The 20,514-nt window shown below is 45.7% G+C and overlaps 1 protein-coding gene across 1 annotated transcript; it reads right to left on the reverse strand.

Moving 5' to 3' along the window:
• Positions 1 to 5,906: 5,906 nt before the first annotated feature.
• LOC308370421 (protein moonraker-like) lies at positions 5,907 to 20,514 on the reverse strand (the record flags this gene model as incomplete). The annotated part of the gene is made up of 10 exons (XM_080845073.1): positions 5,907 to 6,042; positions 8,502 to 8,723; positions 9,195 to 9,360; positions 11,237 to 11,241; positions 15,110 to 15,227; positions 16,295 to 16,379; positions 16,773 to 16,907; positions 19,659 to 19,746; positions 20,269 to 20,358; positions 20,501 to 20,514. The coding sequence occupies 10 exons, from the start codon at positions 20,512 to 20,514 to the stop codon at positions 5,907 to 5,909; spliced, it is 1,059 nt and encodes a 352-aa protein (XP_080701199.1).

Raw genomic sequence — 20,514 nt, forward strand, 5'->3', positions numbered from 1 at the left:
TGGTGATCCTGCAGGACAATGCTTAAATAGCTCAGGCATTGCATTTTGAAATATTTTTCTATCAAAAGGCAAGTCCTCTCAAGAGAATGAAAAGAAATGAAAGCAATTACTGACAATGGCATTAAGATAGACCTTAAAGTGTAAGTTCACCCCAAGCTCTGAGCCAAACCCCACCCAATGCATAATTTAGAAAAATGCTAAGAAGCTGAAAGAGACTAAAAGTTCACCACTTACTGCGAGTATATCATGACGTAGGGATGTGTTGACTATGTCAGTATCACCTTGCAAGGTTCAAGGTGATTTTACACAGTAGATGGCGAGTTGAGTCATTTTCAACCCATAAAATGCCGATTTTTATAAAAATGACAATTTTGTCAATATTAACACCAGCATTGATACTGTTCTTCAGCACAGTTATATCCTTTAGTTAACAGTTACATTTTTTTTAAAGTGCAATTTAACAATTTCAACAACAAATCGTTTCACGTCATGCAATCTTTGAAATCCTAGAGTGTCGTACGTATTCAAGGTCACGATTAAGTTTCTTTGCCAGTGCTGCATTGCTATTTGTAGTGGGTTGATGGAGATGAGCTCAGATTTACCAGACAGGCTACACTATCCACTGCGCTCAAATCATGTCAGGAAAACACCATACACGAATTCCACTAAACTGTCACAAAACACAAGCAGAACTTCATTGCTTGGCTAGACAGAACCCAGAAAAACGCAAAGCAGGTTACAAGTTTCCCCAACAGGTAATGTATGCCTACTGGCTTATATGAACAGGTGCCGTTTATTTTATTGCAAATATGGTGACTGAAGTCGCGATATTTCTGGAGACAATGCAGACAAGTGACTTGGCCGTTATACAGCATAGCCAAGACATGACTGCGGGCTATGTTCCAGATACTTGTGCAGGTTACGCATTCCAACAGATTGTTCACCGCGTGAATTACGCGTCTTTAAACGACTACAGGTGCGGCACACTGACTTGTGCTACCTGTTAATGTAAGCTATTGTGAAGAAAATATATTTTTAAAATGTCAATCGGAAGGTGTAACTTACCCTTTCCTCTGGCTTCGTTCGCCATCCTCTGTACGCCTCACAGAAGAGGTAAATGAGCGCTGTGGGGAATGTTCTCACTGAGTTTCGACCGAACAGCCGTGTTTTCTTGACACTCCTTCGACACTGCTCGTTAAAGACTGCCTGCCTACCACTAGAGAAAAGCCTAGGGTTGCTATGCCGCCCGTATCATTATGGTGCGACATTCCCTCAATTCAACGTTTCCCAGAGCCATGAAGACTACATCTATTCCACATATAAAACTAGCTAGACTTCAGGCATGTCTATGCGGACTTCTCTTATGCCCTCCCCTGTTTAACTGTAGGACAAGCATTTGGAGTTCTAGTGTGTTTGACTGCCTCTAGTGGTGTGCTTTTGCGACGTATCTGAACGGGCGTCCCTTCACAAAACCCTGTTTACCTCAAATGTGTCTCGTGTTCGGTATTCGTCGCCTTACAATTGAGCTTTCTGTATGTCAAAAGACTTATAGTCAGTTGCGAGATTTGAAGCAATGGCTAATCTTAATATCATGTGCCATGGAATTTATGGCTCATTCTTAGTCGTGTCGAGAGTAGAAAACTGCCACCACTAATGCTAATTGCCTATGGGATGCTGGACTGCTGATATAGATTCATCCATGGTTATGTACACCCTGGTATGTCTGTAAGAGGCTCTGGTATTACTTGCTGTATTGGGATGGGGTGAGTGCAGGGATGGAGCAGGGGAAGGGTGTGAACTTACACATTATGCTTTACATCTATGACGAGATTGAATAGTAAAGAGTATAGAAAACATTTTATTCTTCAGACAGTTGTTTACAGTTATTCTAGATCATGGTTTATGAAGATACGAGCTACTGACATAGCATATTTTAAGATGAGGTTATTGTCAAACAATGACAGATACAGGTGATTACACATGTATTCCTACATCCTACATATTTAATTACAATTTACAAAAATACTTTCCAATTATACAATCACAAATGTGGTTCAATTTATAAGCCTTTATTTTACTTTTGTGTAACCTAATTCCATGCAAGTTTACTCAAGTTCAGATGGATGGGATTCTCGACGACCTCCTGCTATTTGCATATGCAAAAAGCAGGGAGAAAAACCCTGAGGACAGAAACCTCCAGATTGCTTTCTGAGTCTGCACTGGTGCTGCACTGCAGCTCTCTCTCAGATGCTCTTTGCTCCTCTTCTTCCGTTTAACAGAGTACACCACACATACATGTCACAAAGATGGAGGGTGGGTGTTCAATTTTCACTCAGCTCAGAGCTTTATTGAACCAAATTGAGTTAGTCATTTATTTAGACACTCCTGTTTTTTCACGCGTCACGTCATAGCCTGTAGGATTGTCTCCATCCAAATTTCGCTATATTAAACCAAAAGCCAAAGCACTGATTGATCAAGATTGTCTTTCCAAAACCCCCTATTCCTGCACCTTAAAACATTGCAGGACACAGGTTGCCATGTCAGAAATGAACTAAACACATAGGGTAGTGAAACACCCTGGTAGTGTGCACTGATGCAGGATACATTACTATCACGCCTGCCATGCTTGATTTGTCATAAGGCTGCCAAGAGTATGTAGAAAAAATAAAGGAGGAGACATAAAGGCTTCTGCGTTTGTAGGCAGCCCAGCTTGGAACTGTTGAATGGGGTGATCTGCTTTAGAGATCAATCATGACTTATTGATTTCTTTCAGAAAACTTGCCACACTTAATATCCTTGAGGAACAATATTGACACAATTTTTCAGAACCCCTAATACCCACATTAGTCAAATGCATGTCATGTTTTCTAAAGAATCTATCATGAGAGTTAAAATCAATTGCTGAGATTTGTTGCACTTACAAACTTGTTGCTTACAAATAAGATTAAACAAAAAAATGACATTCTCCAAACAACATTTACTTACTCAACTCACCATATTGTTTCATACCCCATCAGGTAATTCAGATATCCATGTTTACAAACCTTATGTCAATGCAATACGTTTTCCATCCAACCACATTGGGCTAGTGTGCAGGCAATTGTGATAACAAAGCCAGTTATGAAGGGAGTCACCAGGAAGGCGACCTTGGGCAGAGAGCTCGAATGGATTCCCGACACAAGTACCCTTAAATGGATGCTGATAGAACCAAATACCTGGCATATCCATCCTCTTGTCCAGCCATGCTGCATTACCACATTCCACGAGGGACAGACTATTGGTACCAGTCAGGAAGGTCAATGACAAAACAATTCTGACCTGAGACTCTGCATTTAAAATTCTAACCAAAAGCAAATCTCCCATGGGCTGAAGTAGAGAGAGATTGATCACATTGATTACTCTGGACAGCCTCATTAGGGGCTTGCAAACAAACAGATAATTTAGTTAATTGGAACTTTATCCTTTCAATGCAATTCTAGATATACAAACTGGTTTTCTCTGATCCACGACTGATAAGGACAAGAATACATGAGTCAAAAATACAGGAATGATCTTAGGAAAAAAAAATGTTTATTAAAAATAAACTGACATTATTCTTTCATTTAATATATATTGACATAAGCAATCTTTCATTACAGCAAGATAATAAAATCATGAACACACACAAAATAAAAACACACACACCACATCATAACATGAACAGAGTGGGGGCGGGGTTCAGTGGATCGGATGTGACAATGCCACCAGTGGGATTGGCTTTTAAAAATCTATCCAATGTTTGCGCTCTGGATTGTGAAAAAAATCAGGCTGCCTCTCCATCAGACAGACAGCTTACTCCTCTGTTCAGAGAGAAACATAAGAGGGAGTTTATGGTGTAATTAAAACATGGCTACCATGGCTTTCAAAGCGCTACATCAAATGGCTTTCCACATCAAACACCAAACCTTTCTAGTCACAAATACAATTTATTTTTGAACACCAGCCTTTGTGTTGATGAAATGCATGGTGAGCTATCAGTGAGGAACATCTGAGTTCAACATGGGGAAGTGGAGTGAACTTTGGAAAGAAGCACAAACTTCATGAAAGTCTTCATGCTCCATGTATTAACAGTCTCCAAATGGGAACACTTATATTATTTCCTAGCCTTTAAGGCAAACGTCTCAATTCATCACACTGAGACAATTAAAACAAAATAAAAGCATACCCTGAATCCAATAAGATCATCAGAAAATAACTACTTTACATATTATACCCACGCAAATTCCTACCGATAATCACAAGATCATCACCTGAAATACTTTGTGTGTGTACATGAAACTTCACTCTGATCATCCAACATGCTCTCTTCTGACAGGCAGATGTTGAGCCTGATCAGCTCATCCAACATGCTTCCTTCTGGCAGGCATGGCAGCACTCACTTCTCCATGCATTTGAGCCAAATCCCTCAGTCACTCTCCGTCTTCCTGACAAAGTCAGGGCCCCAGGGGCCGCCCCAACATCTACATTCTGTCAGGTTTTTACCCCCCGTGGGGCCCCAGACATCCACTAATAAACCTTACCAACCAACCAAGCCAGGCCAGGCCTCCCTGCTTATGAAATATATCTTGTGGTGTGCCAAGTCATGTCTTGTTTATTTCAAGTTCCTGCTCTTCCAAGACTTATGGGTGTTGTAGAAAAAAAAAAAAAATGCATGGAGAACCAGCAGCTTTAATGGAGGGTAAGATAAACAAGCTGCTTTCCATGCTTCCTGTTTAAATCTCTATTTTTCCACAGCGACCTCCCTGAGCTGAGTCTTTCGAATGACTCCATGAGACCTTACATAGAACTGTTAAGAACCCAGCGATCTAAGACATTTGTATTGCGATCGCTGCTTGTGTTCTGTTTTGCTACGTGTTTTTCTATGTTTGTTTTGTTCCTGTGATCAGGCCATGTGTGTTTATTATTGGTTGCTGACTCCGCCCTCTGCCTTTCCCTGACCTTTCAGTTACTCACCGGTTTCCCATTTTACCCGTGATTTGTTGGCCTAATTGTTTCTCCCTTGCCTTGTTAATTCCCCTTATTGTTTTCACCCGTGTATTGCTCTGTTCCCATTCTTTTTGCTGACAGTTTGTGCTTGAATTTGTTTCACCTGTGTTAATTATCCTTGCCCCAAATTATCGTTGATTGCTTTACCTGAAAAGTTTCACCTGTGTAATTCTGTTCCCCCTGCTATATATTGTTCTGTCCCTCTTTAGTTCACTGTCGGATTGTATTTCTTATCGATGCGAATCTATGTCTGAATCCTGTGTTTTCCGAGTACCTGGTATCGTATATGTTTTCTGTTTAGAGATCTTCTGTGTTTGGCCTTCGGGTTTCTGTTTGCCTGTAATCTCTTTTGGACTGTTTTTGGAATTTTTGTGTGTTCTGTTCTGAAGAAAATAAATCTAAAGAGTTTTTTGCAATCTGGTTTGCGATTGGGTCCTTGCCGTGCGAAAGCCTAACAAGAACACTGCATTCTTAAAAAGGGAAATGAGACTATATTAACTGGTGTTTTGAATGAATGCGTTTGGTGTGTGGAGAGGTGAATGCACTCTCATAATTCTGTTCAACACTCATCACAGAGGCAGCGACCCACCCATGCATTAGAACCGCAGTGAGAACTGGCCTAAAGGAGGTGCTAAAAATGGCAGATGCTTGTGTGCATTCCATCAGCCAAAGGCTCGGCACTCTTATAAACCCGGTATTTCATAATCCAGTTTCTTTAACCCCTCTGTTTAAAAGTCCCTGAATAAAAAGAAATACACTCCAAATGTTATAAGAGACTTTCTTGAGAATGGTAGAAACGTCCTCTGGCAGCTCAGTCTGGTGCGTCCCATGAGAGATTCTTACTGCGCCCCCCCCCCCCCCCCCCCCCCCCCTCCATCACACTAAGGAAGGAGAGGAAGCGACTGGATTGGCTGCAGGAACTCAGATGTGAAGACGGCCTCGGCGTACTCCTCGCACACGTCCTGGAACTCAGCTGCCACGTCAGCCAATGCCTCGGCCATCAGCTCCTCCGCCAGGCTGTCAAAAGGAAAGAGAGAACACCAACTGATATCTCAGCTGTACCCCATGTGGGTCATTCACTGTAATTAAAAGGTGGAATTAACTTATTAGCTGCCCTTTCACTTTTAATAAGAGTGCTCACTCTGGCAGGGCACAATGTACAAGCCTGGCTGACCCGATCTGGTCACAAGGGAGGCCTTTCCCTGACTGATGAGAAAACAGTCTAAAAATACAGTGGGTTACATATTCCCATTTCCCTGCAGTGCATTCAGTGTTTCTGAGAGGCAGGCGGATTCATGAGAGGGAGAGAGACAGAGAGAGAGAGAGAGAGAGAGAGAGCTAACCAAACCAGAGATAGAAACATACTTAGAGTGAGAGAAAGAGCGTGAGCAGAGAAAGAAAACAAGAGAGAGACAGCTCAGAGCAGCCTCAGAGAGAAAAAAAAAAGAGAGAGAGAGAGAGAGAAACAAGAGGGAGGGAGAGAGGAGAGGAGAGGAGAGCAGCAGCCTATAACAGACCCCACGCCGACTCAGAGCTACTTGTTAGCCACATCTTGACAGACAGGTCACTTGACTAACGGAGAGCCTTCATGCCACAGCTCCAGTCATTTCTCATTTCTCCAGAATAGTAACGAGGTCCACGCCTAAGAATAGTAATGAGGTCCACCACCTAAACTGTCATACCCCTCACCCACATCGCCATCTCCTGACACCCCTCCCGCTACCTTCCTGACGCCATCACATTCTCACACTGTTGTCCTCATTACAGGAAGTAGATGGAGACAGAGACATTATACTCTAGCCTCAGAAGCACCTGCTGACTGTTTTGACCTTTTCTAAGGGCAATGGTTTCCTAAAGCATTCGCAGTCCCTTCAGATATTTCACAGTCCCATTCAGCCCTGCAGATACTGAGGGGTGTTAAGGGGGTGGGTCCCTGGTATGCCCGGACATTTGCCTTAAAGCTGAGGAGCGGTGGGTACTTGAGATCAAAAACAATCTCTTTTGCTTTGATATTTCCCTAGATGCAGCAGATGTGTTGGGAGAGCAAAGCCCTAAGTGGACTTGTGTGAGCCGATCAAAATTCTCTGCAATGCACCAACTTCACAATTCAGTTGAATATGCAAATAAGATGGTGGGAGAGCCAGGCACGGCAACACAAAGAGTGGAATGAGACCTGTGTGGTTTCAGACTGCTGAGGCAACATTACAAGTACTACCACACCAGAACTGATATGTGAAGCCAAGGAGCCCTGCAGAGTCCATCTGTGGCCCTTGGCCAGGTGACTGATACCACTGCCCACTGCTTGGCCTACAGGGCATTGCCAGAAGCAATCCCAATACATCTTCAGCAACGGCTCCAGACACTAACAAGAGCGGATGCAAGTGTTGGAGTGTGTTGAGTATGCAGAGAGGTAGAAGTGAATTGATACAACTTAATGGCAAAGATGAACCACTGGCAACAGCACAGGTCTTTTCGAGGGCTTGTTTCATCTAAACAGACATTTACTACTTCATGGAGCTCTGTTTTCACTACCGCACGTGCACAGCTAAATGAGAAGATCAGATATCTGAAATTGACTTTCACCAAGGCTGACAATGAAGAAAGAATTTGCCTAGTCCAAAGGAACAGATTTGTCTGATAGCAAAATGAATATAGCTTGTGACACTTTTCTGTTTGTTTACGCTGTAATTCTGTTTGACTGAAGCTTTAAAAACCTGCCCTTAATAATGTACTTTACTTATTTTTGGTGCCGTCAATCGTTTTAAAAAAACTAACTTCCATTGCTTGTTGCAATTGCAATTTATTTATATAGACTAATGCAGTCTGACTAGTGCTATAACACAAGCTTGCATGTATTATAATAATTGTTCTTAATCCCCAAAAGTAAAACAAATAGAATTTATCTTAAAACACAAAAGTTCATATTTCTTTTTTAAACCACTCTGCCATTATTTCTATGGTAAAACGTTAGTTTAGGGAACATATGCTCACCATTAACACATAACTAATATGTGTCAGTATAAGAGCCCAATAAGGTCTGCATTAAGCATCATTGATTATTTATCAGGCAGTATTCGCCTCTTTCTTATTCTCACTGAATATAAAATGTAAACTAGTTGGTCTCAATCTAAGCTTACTGGTATAAAATGCAAATAAAAATAGAAAGTTTGTAGCCTCCTTATACACTGTCTGAATAATTGTAGAGTAGGTATTCCTACGGACAAACAATGTTACATTTCTCAATGCAATGGCACAGCAGGTCCAGGTAATGGTAATTGTACTCACCAAGGCTGCTAGTGGTGACTGGGAGGCAGGGCCCCTGTTCTAAAGGTTTAATGGCTAACATTTGTTCCTTAAAGTAAAGTGTTACCATCTTTTAATGTACACTTATTCCTTATCTAGTGGAAAGTTATCCTGTGTTTAGATGTGATCTACAAATAAACACACACTATAAATAGAACATGTATGAAGCTCACCTGTCTGCAATGGCCCAGGGGTTGAAGCTGCCCACAGTCTCATGGGAGACCAGCCGCAGGTATGCATCATGATTCTCTCTGTAGCTCAGGATGCTGTTGAGAGCGCTGGTGGGCAGAGACAGCTGGATTCCTCCCTCTCGCTCCACTCTGCCACCGCTGCTCTGCGACTGGGGCTCACGTGCAGGACTGCCATTCTCCGTGCCGGGTCTCTCTAACGGCTCACTAGACGGAAAGAAAACGAGAAAGAGAGGCAAGAAATTCATTAGGATTTTTACCACGCTGGTTTAATGGCTTATAACATTTGCCAAGCTCTTTCAGCAAAGACAATATATCTTCATAAAAGAGTTCAGGGTTTGGCTACACCACATAGCACTAAGACGCACTGCCACTGAGCCCCATGGCCTCTACATGACCTGATGTGCTTCAGGCTCTTCCGCCCCTATGGCGAGGCAGAGCTGGTCTTGAAGCCCCACGCAGGGAGGCAGGGAGGCAGGGAGGGGACCAGTGGTGCCCTGGGTGTGCTGGGCCTCAGCTGGCTGTTGACATGTCCGGGGCACTAATCCCTTCTGCAAGCAAATCAGCGGCGAGGCAGCAACAGCACTCTCACCAGCTAAATTTAGAGAGGAGTGAGGAGACAGCAGCACCAGCGGCAACACGAGCGTCACCACAGCAGCAGCAGCAGCAGCCAGTCACTCGCGGTCAGAGCCCCCCAATTTCACACTCTCGCCCCAGCCCTCCAGCCCTCCAGCCCTCCAGCCCTCCAGCCCTCCAGCCCTCCAGCCCTCCAGCCCTCCAGCCCTCCAGCCCTCCAGCCCTCCAGCCTCGGCTCCAGCTGTGAGGAACAGGCCGCAGCCAGGGGCTGGCGAGGGAAGGGGAGCCACGGCCAAGCTAACTCATCAGACCAGCAGAGACAGACAGTTTTAATGGCCACAGAACCCCACAGCCTCACGTTTGCAATGCTGCCATCACTGCCCCTGTCCATACCACCTCCGCAAGGTGCTCCCTTTGTCCTTCCAAAACGAGTGATGTGCCCACACGCTGCCGCCAACCACAGCCAACCCAGTGCTTGATGGCGCTTTAAGAGCAGAGCAATAGCTCTCTCAGCCAAAGCAGCGCCTTTTTGAATATTAACACGGCTGTAAAGTTCTTACAAATAGAGCAGTAATCCCACTTAGTGGCTCTCTGAGGGATTCTCCCCGCGCCAGACGGAGAACAAGGACAGGTGCTCTCCAGGCGGCGCTGATACATGCTGACTCAGAGCCCCAGGCAGGGCTGATACATGAATAACAGGGTGCTGGAGGCAGCCTGGCATAGCTTTTGAGTGCTGGGCGACTAGCCTCAGTCTGTGAGCCGGTTTAAAGCCAACCACCAATAACACTTGCACAGAACATGCCAAATTCAAACATCAGTAAAATAATTAATAAAAAGAAATTGCAAAATATTCCTACAAGGTGAGCTATATTACAATATAAATCCCTGAAATCAAATTCAGAGCTGAGCTTGCATGATAAAGACCATTTTGAAAACGGTCTATTGATGAAGGAAACAGGGGGCCCAGGTCCAGTACAGTCCAACAGAGCTCAGAGAGACTCAAATCTGCTCCAAAGATAGCAGGGGCTGATTCAGGAACAGAGGGGGATGCTAAGAAACCAGACTCAGGACAACAAAATAAGCAGGATGTAAAAATCCTCGGAAACGGGGGGGGGGGGGGGGGGGGGGGGGGGACGGACACAGGGTGTGCACCTCCACTCATTGCAGAACAGTGCTAATGTGTGAAAGGAGCGTGTCATTTCATGGAGTTTACCATTAGCATTACATCAGCTTCACTAGGCAAGAGGGTCATGCTCTTCTTTATTACAGAGCAGGTGTGTGTGTGTGGAGGAGCAGACCTGTGGCCAGAGCAGGTGTGTGTGGAGGAGCAGACCTGTGGCCAGAGCAGGTGTGTGTGGAGGAGCAGACCTGTGGCCAGAGCAGGTGTGTGTGGAGGAGCATACCTGTGGCCAGAGCAGGTGTGTGTGGAGGAGCATACCTGTGGCCAGAGCAGGTGTGTGTGTGTGTGGAGGAGCAGACCTGTGGCCAGAGCAGGTGTGTGTGGAGGAGCATACCTGTGGCCAGAGCAGGTGTGTGTGGAGGAGGAGACCTGTGGCCAGAGCAGGTGTGTGTGGAGGAGGAGACCTGTGGCCAGAGCAGGTGTGTGTGGAGGAGCAGACCTGTGGCCAGAGCAGGTGTGTGTGGGGGAGCATACCTGTGGCCAGAGCAGGTGTGTGTGGAGGAGGAGCATACCTGTGGCCAGAGCAGGTGTGTGTGTGTGGAGGAGCAGACCTGTGGCCAGAGCAGGTGTGTGTGGAGGAGCAGACCTGTGGCCAGAGCAGGTGTGTGTGGGGGAGCAGACCTGTGGCCAGAGCAGGTGTGTGTGGACTGAGAGAAGGCAAGGGGTCAAACAGGAGAGTTACAGTTAACGAGGGGGAAAGAAAGCAAAAAATTACCTAAAATGATATAAAACAAACATAACCCGCACAGTGCCCACACAGCCCATCTCTGATGTCTCCCATTGATGTGCTCAGGGCTTTGGGGCGAGCAGGTGGTCAGTGGTGAGATCAGTCGCTTTCGTCTGATGTGCTCCCCTGCTCCCTTTCCATGGAGATAGAACCGCACCCACCTCCACCTCCCCACCTCCTCCTCCCCCTCCACCTCCACCTCCCCTCCTCCTCCCTCCTTCCTCCCCACCTCCTCACCCTCCCTGCACCCCAGGGAGGTGGTCACAGTCACAGCGCCACGTTTCTGTACTGCTCCCGGTCTCAATCCCCCATGGCACCATGGTTGCAGCTAGAGCTAGGTGATGTAACCTACTGCAAAGACTTTAGATATAATAAAGTATCTCTTGATAAAACTGCAGTACTGGCTCACTGGGTGCACCCTGACTGAATGTGGGCTCTCCTCCCCTCGCCCACTCAGTAGGCTACAGCTACTGACATCACATTACATGCCAGTTAAGAAGAGCAAGGATTCAATTTAAAAAATGTATAATAATTATAACAAAAGATTAGCTATTGAGGAGACTCTGAGATAGTGGACCCGCTTTTGTCACAGACTAATAATGCTGGTCCATTACTGTGGAGGACGGAGTTGGGGACAAATCAAGTCAGTCATTGAGCAAATGGCAAATCAGACTGAGTGATGATGTGGAGGAGTTCAATATTACAGATCAAATAGGGACCGCGTGGCCTCTAATGGTGGGGTTTGTGTATGAGGATCTAATCTAGACCACTTGAGAAATCGCTCATTGCTATTCTAGTGCTCTAAATGGCTTTTGCATCAAATAGTGTGTGTATGACACACACACACACACACACACACACACACACACACACACACACACACACACACTCTCTTGACTCCCCAATCACATCACCAAAAAAGAAGTTGGAAAAACAGATTAGGCAAGTAAACAGCTCCACTGAGCTACATTAAAAATCAGATGACCATCTTGTTTTGAATTATTGCGTTCTAACAGAAAGACATTTCTCTCCCTTCCTCTGCCAATTCCACTCTTGGAGGACTTTAAATCAGTAAACAGAGCATGCTAGCACCAGATAAACACCTGCAATGCCTCCTCATCAATCAGGGCAAAGAACAGAATTAGGAGTCGACAAACAAAGAGTATTCATCTGTACTTGCACAGTGGCAGGGTCTATGATGCCCTCAGAGCAGATGTGTCTGTTTATGCTGTGTGTGTGTGTGTGTGTGTGTGTGTGTGTGTGTGTGTGTGATTGTGTGTGTGTGTATGTGAGACAGAATGTGATTGTGTGTCTGTGTCTGTGTGTGTGTGTGTGCGCGTGTGTGTGGTTATAGCCAGCGGAGGTGCTCTTACGCTGAACAGTGTGTGTTATAAACACAGGTAATCAGAAATTAGGCGCCACATAATGAGCAGGGAACAGTAATCAGCAGCTGTGGCCCAATATCTGCTGCGCCAGATCTCCAGCACTGACTCACTCATACAGCTCGCTGCGGGCCTCAGCTCCTCACAGGGCCAGAGCCCACACCCAGAGCCCACGCCGCTCAGGGCTTTAACACTTCCCTGCTCGCCGTCAGAATGCAGATCAGAAGCACTCAAGAAATCCTCTCAAGCTCTCCAATCCCTTTCATGATTACAACCTAAATAGTACTATTCATCTCTCTAAACTGTCTGTTGTCTATGGAACTAACAGGAGAGTCACATTCATAGTGTCTGTTGAAATGATTGCTGCTAGCTCTGACGCTTACCAAGAACATCCTGGACAGTCAAGTTCATCTCAGTTCAAGCGTCTCAGCCCGGTCAGTCAGAAACCAAATCATCCGTCATGTCCAGCTGACACTTCCTCTGAGCGATCACGTCTCGCGCCACATCAACTATAAGGCGAAGAGAGGGATAGAGGGAAAAGAAGAAGAAAAAATCTGACAGCTGACATTAGAATAAGAAGCACCCGGAAAGCAGCATGACCGCCGATTTCTTTGATGCCACACTTGGGACTTCAAACCAAATGAATCAGCTGGCGCCTGCCCATCTTTGGGGTCACAGGGGAATAGTAGACGTGTCACTCTGGGCTCGCTGACAAAAAGCCGTGTTTGTTAAAGGCTGGGTGTTTCCAGTCGGTCCTGCTTCAGGAGAGCTGATGGGCTTTCTCTGCTCCCCCAGGGAGCGACGATAAAAGCACAGTTTTACAGGTGAGTCTCAAGAGAAACCACCATGTCTCTCCATCTCCAGGAAAGCAAAAAAAGAGAGAGAGAACAGAAAAAGAGAGAGAGTGAGGAAAAAACCAGCACTAGGTGCCTGAAGCACTTGAGAGCACAGCAGACCCTCCAGTGCTCCATGGCTGACAGAATGGCGGCCAGCACTTATAACAAATATAATTGGGTGAAAAAACCTCTCCATCAGAGACTCTGCTTATGAAAATCAATATTTGCCACACAGTAAGTGACTGGTTGACTTATTTTCCTCTATGAGGGAGCAAAAACACATTATGGAGACAATCCCAGTGTCATAAGGCCATCAGAGGTGTTTAGGAATAAGCAATTGCTCCTCAATCAGATTGTTTTTCAGAGCGTTGACCTTTTCTGCAATGAGATTTTTCATCTTCGCCAGCTTGCATGTTTGCCAGAAAATGTTGCTATGCTTGAACGGTTCCAAAGAAATTATGAGGTTGAATCGCAGAAAATGAGATGGTTATGACCTACCGCTTCGTTGATCTTCATTCTCTCAAGACAAGGAAAGATTCCCAAACCAGTATGAGAAGACATGGAGCCATACTTGGGCTGTGCTCTTGGTTCAGCTCAGATATATAGATGGACCTGCCACTCAGGGGAGCCCTGAACCACTGGAGCATGCTGTTCACTCAGCTGTGGTTGGCAAAAAGACACACACACACACACACACACACACACACCCAGCTGAGCTGTGGGAGAGGTGAGGAGAGTGTCAACAGCACCTGAAGCTGAGAATTATTTAACAGCAAGTCATCAGGGTCATCTGCAGGGTCTTCACTCTGTGCCCTGTCTGCCCAGTGAAGCGTCACTAAAGCCGATAGCCCTAGCGTAGGATGTGAAGACCAGGTAAGGCAATGGCACTCGCCTCTCCTGCTGTTCTATACCAGAATGGACAGGGTGCCTCACTTTGGCTCTCCCGAAAAAAGAAGGAGGCTTTCCAATGGCTTTCATTTGCTAATGGTCTCCCGTCCAGAAGATAAAACCATTCAATCTTAACAACACACTCTTATTATTTTGGACAGCATTCTTTCTTCACCTCCTCTTTCTCTGTCACACATTCTCCCTTTCTCCATCCCTCCATCCCCACTCCATTTGTCAACTTCCCTGATTCATTTTGTGTGGAAAAACTATGATAATAATAATAATAACAAAAACTTCAGCGGCTTTGGCCAAATCCCACTCCCTTGGCAGGCCCAGGAGGTTGCCATGGGCGTTCGGTAGGCAGAGACAGAGATGCTGTCAGTAAAAACTCCCAAGCAGCACTTTCACAAACTGTTCACTCTATCTCTGCCAGTCCATCAGGGCTCATTAATCTACTCTGGACTCCTAAGCTTGTTTATTGAGCCAGTCACGGATAAGAAGTTCATAATGGCTCTCAGACACCCTCATTTACACCACCTATGTGCCTCCTTCATACCACTTTCCCCCGCCCTGCATGTTTCCAACCTCCATTCTGCTGAATCACTGAACAGAAATGTGCCCATTTAATGATTCCTACACCATTCCCCTCAGTAATGCATTCAGCCTGGGAAGACAACTGGGCATTCAACACAAACTAGAATACGCTTTAATGCCTCACAAGGCTTTCAACACAACTTGAATTATCTTTAATGCCTCACAAGGCTTTCAACACTGCAATTTCAAATCATAACTATGTAAAGGTTGGAAGCAGTGCACAGTTTCCAGTCAGGACTAGCGGGTTGGATTAGGGAGAACTGATAAAAAATGTAATTGAATTTTGGAAGAGAGACAGATATGATGAAGCACAAAAGCTTCCCGTGAAGCGACTGAAAGAGAGTGGGGAACAGAACATCCTTTTCTGTCCGTAAAGAAGCACGAGGGCATTGTGCGTTTTGGAGGCTCACCAAGGTTCAACGGGGCTTTGCAGGACTATCTCTGGGTTACTGGTGTGCTTCAGTGCTGGCCGGGTCAGCCGAATGGGCTGAGGAGAAGATGGCCTGGATCCTATCCCTCTCCTCTGGTCTCCTGAGAGAGAGGGATAGAGAGTGGGAGAGAGAGAGAGAAAGGAAATGTAGAAGAGACACTCAGAATGAGAGAGAAAGCAAAGTCATTACTATCCATCCTGGAGCGTTTCTGCCCCCTGCAGGCCAGTGCAGCCTGGACACTTGGTGCCATCTGAGACATGCCATGGGAGACAGACTTCCAGCTTCAAGGCTATCTGCCAGGGCTGGTTCATCACATACATCATCCTTTGTGTGACTGACTGGCCATGGCATATGGACAGTATAGGGGTGAGGTGGTATGGTGGTGAATAGGGGCAGAAGACTGGGAAGGATCCTGGCAAGGATGGACATTTCACACATCATCATCATCACCACCACCACCATAACCTCTGCCCTACATGGCTATTTTTGGCAAGAAGATACCAACTTTTACAGAATCTTAAAGCAACCTTTCAGTGGATAATCAACACCAAAATGCTACACGGTGTTGTGAGTACTGTTCTTAGTCAAAGGTTGATAATTCTAGTCACTGCCAGCTGAGGCTGATCTGTTTGTTTTTCTGTTCTGGCTTTACACAGCACATCTACATACACACACCTATGGGCAGAGTGGCCTTCCTTCCTTCCCAGAGCTTTTATAGCCAAATGAACAACTACTGATGCACAAGAGGCTATTTAGAATGCTGCTCTACACACAGGGATCCATTCTATTTTCTGACCAAAGACTCAATTGTGAGCGAGTCCCCTCTGGGCCTTGGCATAATATCAAACCCAAATTAAACATCAAATAACATGCATGAATAAAAATGAATAATAATAAATCAAAAAGTAACACAGCGTAACAATCTTGAGCCCTGCCACCACTCATCATCTGCTCTATAACTGATGATTTCAAACAAACTCAAATCAAGGCCAATTCATCAACTCTGCTTGCATTTATTCCTCTTGAATTGACCTTGAACATTCCCATAACAAGAACAAGCAAAATGATAATGCCCATCCTGAATAAGTAATGATTTAAGTTAAAGAATTTTAGGTTTATGTTCAATGATGATTTCATTTAGACAGCTGCAGCTGCTGGACTCACCTGATGCTGCCTCTGGCCTATCCCAGTAGAGTGGGTCTGAGTAGGTAATACAAGCAAAGCGTCTCCGCACAGCATCCTGGTCTTTCTGCTCCAAAGAGAACCGGCAAGAAGGAACCCATTTAGCACACAGTGCTTGCAACTCAAGAGCAAAACCCCATTTCAAAACCCCAAAGGTCTAATCTAGTGAAGGCTATCAGTCAGTTGGAGGACAACTTCACCAGCTAACAAGAGGTAGTTGACTGGAACAGATCTGCTACACAACCCAAGTCAGTTGCTGCCTGGCCGACACCCTAGTCATTCCCCAGCGTTGTCTGTAAGAGTCAGGGGACCAAACTAGCAACAAGTAATAGGACCTGCTCAAATCTTTATATATTCATATCGTATAGTATAGTATAGTTGTTGACTCTGGAAGTGGCACAGTTCCAGAGTCAGTTGCTATGGGGACGACAGCCTCAACTCATCCAGATGTGGTGCTCACCTCCATCTCCTCCATGCGCTGCAGCATGGTCTCCAGCGTGGGCGCATGCAGGAGGGCCTGGGCCTGATCCTCCGCCTGCCTGTCGCTTCTGACCGCCTGCAGGGCCTCACTCAGGAGATCAGCACTGGCCGCCGTCTGCAGGAGGAACAGGAGGGTGGACGCCTCTATTGACATTACTCTATTACTCTACTGCTATAGTTAGAGTTCAACTCTATTGACATTACTCTATTACTATACTGCTATAGTTAGAGTTCAACTCTATTGACATTACTCTATTGACATTACTCTATTACTATACTGCTATAGTTAGAGTTCAACTCTATTGACATTACTCTATTGACATTACTCTATTACTCTCCTGCTATAGTTAGAGTTCAACTCTATTGACATTACTCTATTACTATACTGCTATAGTTAGAGTTCAACTCTATTGACATTACTCTATTGACATTACTCTATTACTCTACTGCTATAGTTAGAGTTCAACTCTATTGACATTACTCTATTACTATACTGCTATAATTAGAGTTCAGTGACAACTGAATGTAGCTGCTCTAAATGGTCAAGAGAATCACAAGCCTGACAAATCGGCTAAATAGATAAATAAATAAAACAACGTAAATGTTACATTACAGTAACAAAAATATTTTACTATTTGATATAAATCATACATATACATATACAGCCTGCCCCATCAACTGAGCTACAAGGATATTAACATATTTCAATTCACTCAGTTGACCTCTCTGCAACCTCAATATGTCCATAATTCTCTGTTGTGAAATGGTTGGCAGTAAATAACAATCCTTTTTCAGATGAACTATATGGAGAGTCATGCCTTAAGCAAAGTCAGTGTTTTCAGCAGCCAGTGTCAGACTAGACCACAATATCCAGTGCTTTCTCCAAGCATGACCCTGTACCGACCCGCAGACGTTTCTGCCTTTCGTGCCTCAGTATTGTTGTGGTGTCTGTGAGCTTCTGAAGGAGAGATCACTCACCCTGTCTGCTCCCTGCTCAGACAGACAATGGCGGAGTGAGGTGCCCTTCTTGTCCCACGAATCACGTAGCCTCTGGGAGAAACAACACAACACCCACCTCAGTGCCCCACTCATTCACACAGTACAAGCTATAGCAGGTTTATTCAATGTGCCCCCCCTGAAGATCTACCACCCAGCAGGTTTATTCAATGTGCCCCCCCTGAAGATCTACCACCCAGCAGGTTTATTCAATGTGTCTCCCCTGAAGATCTACCACCCAGCAGGTTTATTCAATGTGCCCCCCCTGAAGATCTACCACCCAGCAGGTTTATTCAATGTGTCTCCCCTGAAGATCTACCACCCAGCAGGTTTATTCAATGTGTCTCCCCTGAAGATCTACCACCCAGCAGGTTTATTCAATGTGCCCCCCCTGAAGATCTACCACCCAGCAGGTTTATTCAATGTGCCCCCCCTGAAGATCTACCACCCAGCAGGTTTATTCAATGTGCCCCCCCTGAAGATCTACCACCCAGCAGGTTTATTCAATGTGCCCCCCCTGAAGATCTACCACCCAGCAGGTTTATTCAATGTGTCTCCCCTGAAGATCTACCACCCAGCAGGTTTATTCAATGTGCCCCCCCTGAAGATCTACCACCCAGCAGGTTTATTCAATGTGCCCCCCCTGAAGATCTACCACCCAGCAGGTTTATTCAATGTGCCCCCCCTGAAGATCTACCACCCAGCAGGTTTATTCAATGTGCCCCCCCTGAAGATCTACCACCTAGCAGGTTTCCATTTCCACCCGAATCTACCAAATCAGGAGGCAGTATTACATCTCTCCTGATGGGCTCAATTCACTGACTTTCACCCAATCAGGTGGGACGTAATAGGGTTGCAACTTAAATGAGAGACGATGGATTTCCTAGAGGGGAACTGGAAACAGCTGCCGATATACAGGTTATGAAGTGAGCAGATTGAGCCTATTCCATGTTTCCTAAAGGGCTGTTCCATACCTGAGCTCAAGGGGTGTGTGTGTGTGTGTGTGTGTGTGACCTCCTCCCGGGTGTGTCTGTGTGTATGTCTGTGTGTGTGTGCGTAAGTATATGGCTTTGGGTCTGACAAAGCATTTGTGCTCAAGGAGGTGTGTGTGTGCCTGTGTGTTTAACCCATTCCATGTTTCCTAAAGGGCTGTTCCATACCTGAGCTCATGGGGGGTGTGTGTGCCTGTGTGTTTAACCCATTCCATGTTTCCTAAAGGGCTGTTCCATACCTGAGCTCATGGGGGGTGTGTGTGCCTGTGTGTTTAACCCATTCCATGTTTCCTAAAGGGCTGTTCCATACCTGAGCTCATGGGGGGTGTGTGTGCCTGTGTGTTTAACCCATTCCATGTTTCCTAAAGGGCTGTTTCATACCTGAGCTCATGGGGTGTGTGTGTGTCTGTGTGTTAAACCCATTCCATGTTTCCTAAAGGGCTGTTTCATACCTGAGCTCATGGGGTGTGTGTGTGTCTGTGTGTTTAACCCATTCCATGTTTCCTAAAGGGCTGTTCCATACCTGAGCTCGTGGGGGGTGTGTGTGTCTGTGTGTTTAACCCATTCCATGTTTCCTAAAGGACTGTTCCATACCTGAGCTCATGGGGGGTGTGTGTGCCTGTGTGTTTAACCCATTCCATGTTTCCTAAAGGGCTGTTTCATACCTGAGCTCATGGGGTGTGTGTGTGTCTGTGTGTTAAACCCATTCCATGTTTCCTAAAGGGCTGTTTCATACCTGAGCTCATGGGGTGTGTGTGTGTCTGTGTGTTTAACCCATTCCATGTTTCCTAAAGGGCTGTTCCATACCTGAGCTCGTGGGGGGTGTGTGTGTCTGTGTGTTTAACCCATTCCATGTTTCCTAAAGGACTGTTCCATACCTGAGCTCGTTCCAGCAAGGGCTGGATCCTCTCTCTAGCTGCCTGTTCAGCTCGCTCCGCCCAGCGAGTAGGAGAGCCCACCTCAGCCCTGCAACACACATAGATGTACACACACACAGACGTACACACAGACACACAGACACACACACACACAGGCACACACACACCTCCTTGAGTGCCAATGCTTAGTCAGACCCAAAGCCATATACTTATGCAAGCTATACATCAATCCTGCTCTGGCAAACCATGATAGGATGGGGTGCGACCACAGCGTTCCCAGAGGCCAGTGAGAGGTATGGTTCAGAGCCTGAAGTGGTGCACTTAAAAAGGCCTCTTTTGGGTTCTCGTGGGAATCTGGGAAGGCCCTGTTCATGTTCTCAAGGTTTGAAAGCTGGTGTGTGAGCCACTGGCCCCGCAACAGTCTCCAGGTGTGATGGCAAACAGGGGGCAAAGTGACCTTGAGCGCTGGATGTAGCCAGGGTATCACTACCATTACCACAGAAAGACTTTTATTCTTTTTCTTTATTTAGTTTAATTAAGAGCACATGCTTAAGCCTGCCAATGCAACAAAACACATAGGAGCTGAGTGGAGTCACTGTGGGTGGCTCACCTAAGTCTCTGGACACGTTCATCTTCTTCACAGCGGAGACGGTCCAGCTCTTTCAGCTGCTCCGAGGAGATCCTGTCGAGCCAAGCTTGCCTGTGTCAAAAGAACATCACAGCTGAGACAGAACCCAATGAAAAACTGCACAGCGGTGGAGGGAGGGCGTTAAGTGGCTTAACTGAGGTTGAAACACAATCAAGCAGGAGGGGGAGGGATAATATAGAAAGGAACTCGCTACCTGCTGCTCCCCAT

The sequence above is a fragment of the Sprattus sprattus genome (assembly GCF_963457725.1).
Source record: "Sprattus sprattus genome assembly, chromosome: 9".
Classification (NCBI taxonomy): Eukaryota; Metazoa; Chordata; class Actinopteri; order Clupeiformes; family Clupeidae; genus Sprattus; species Sprattus sprattus.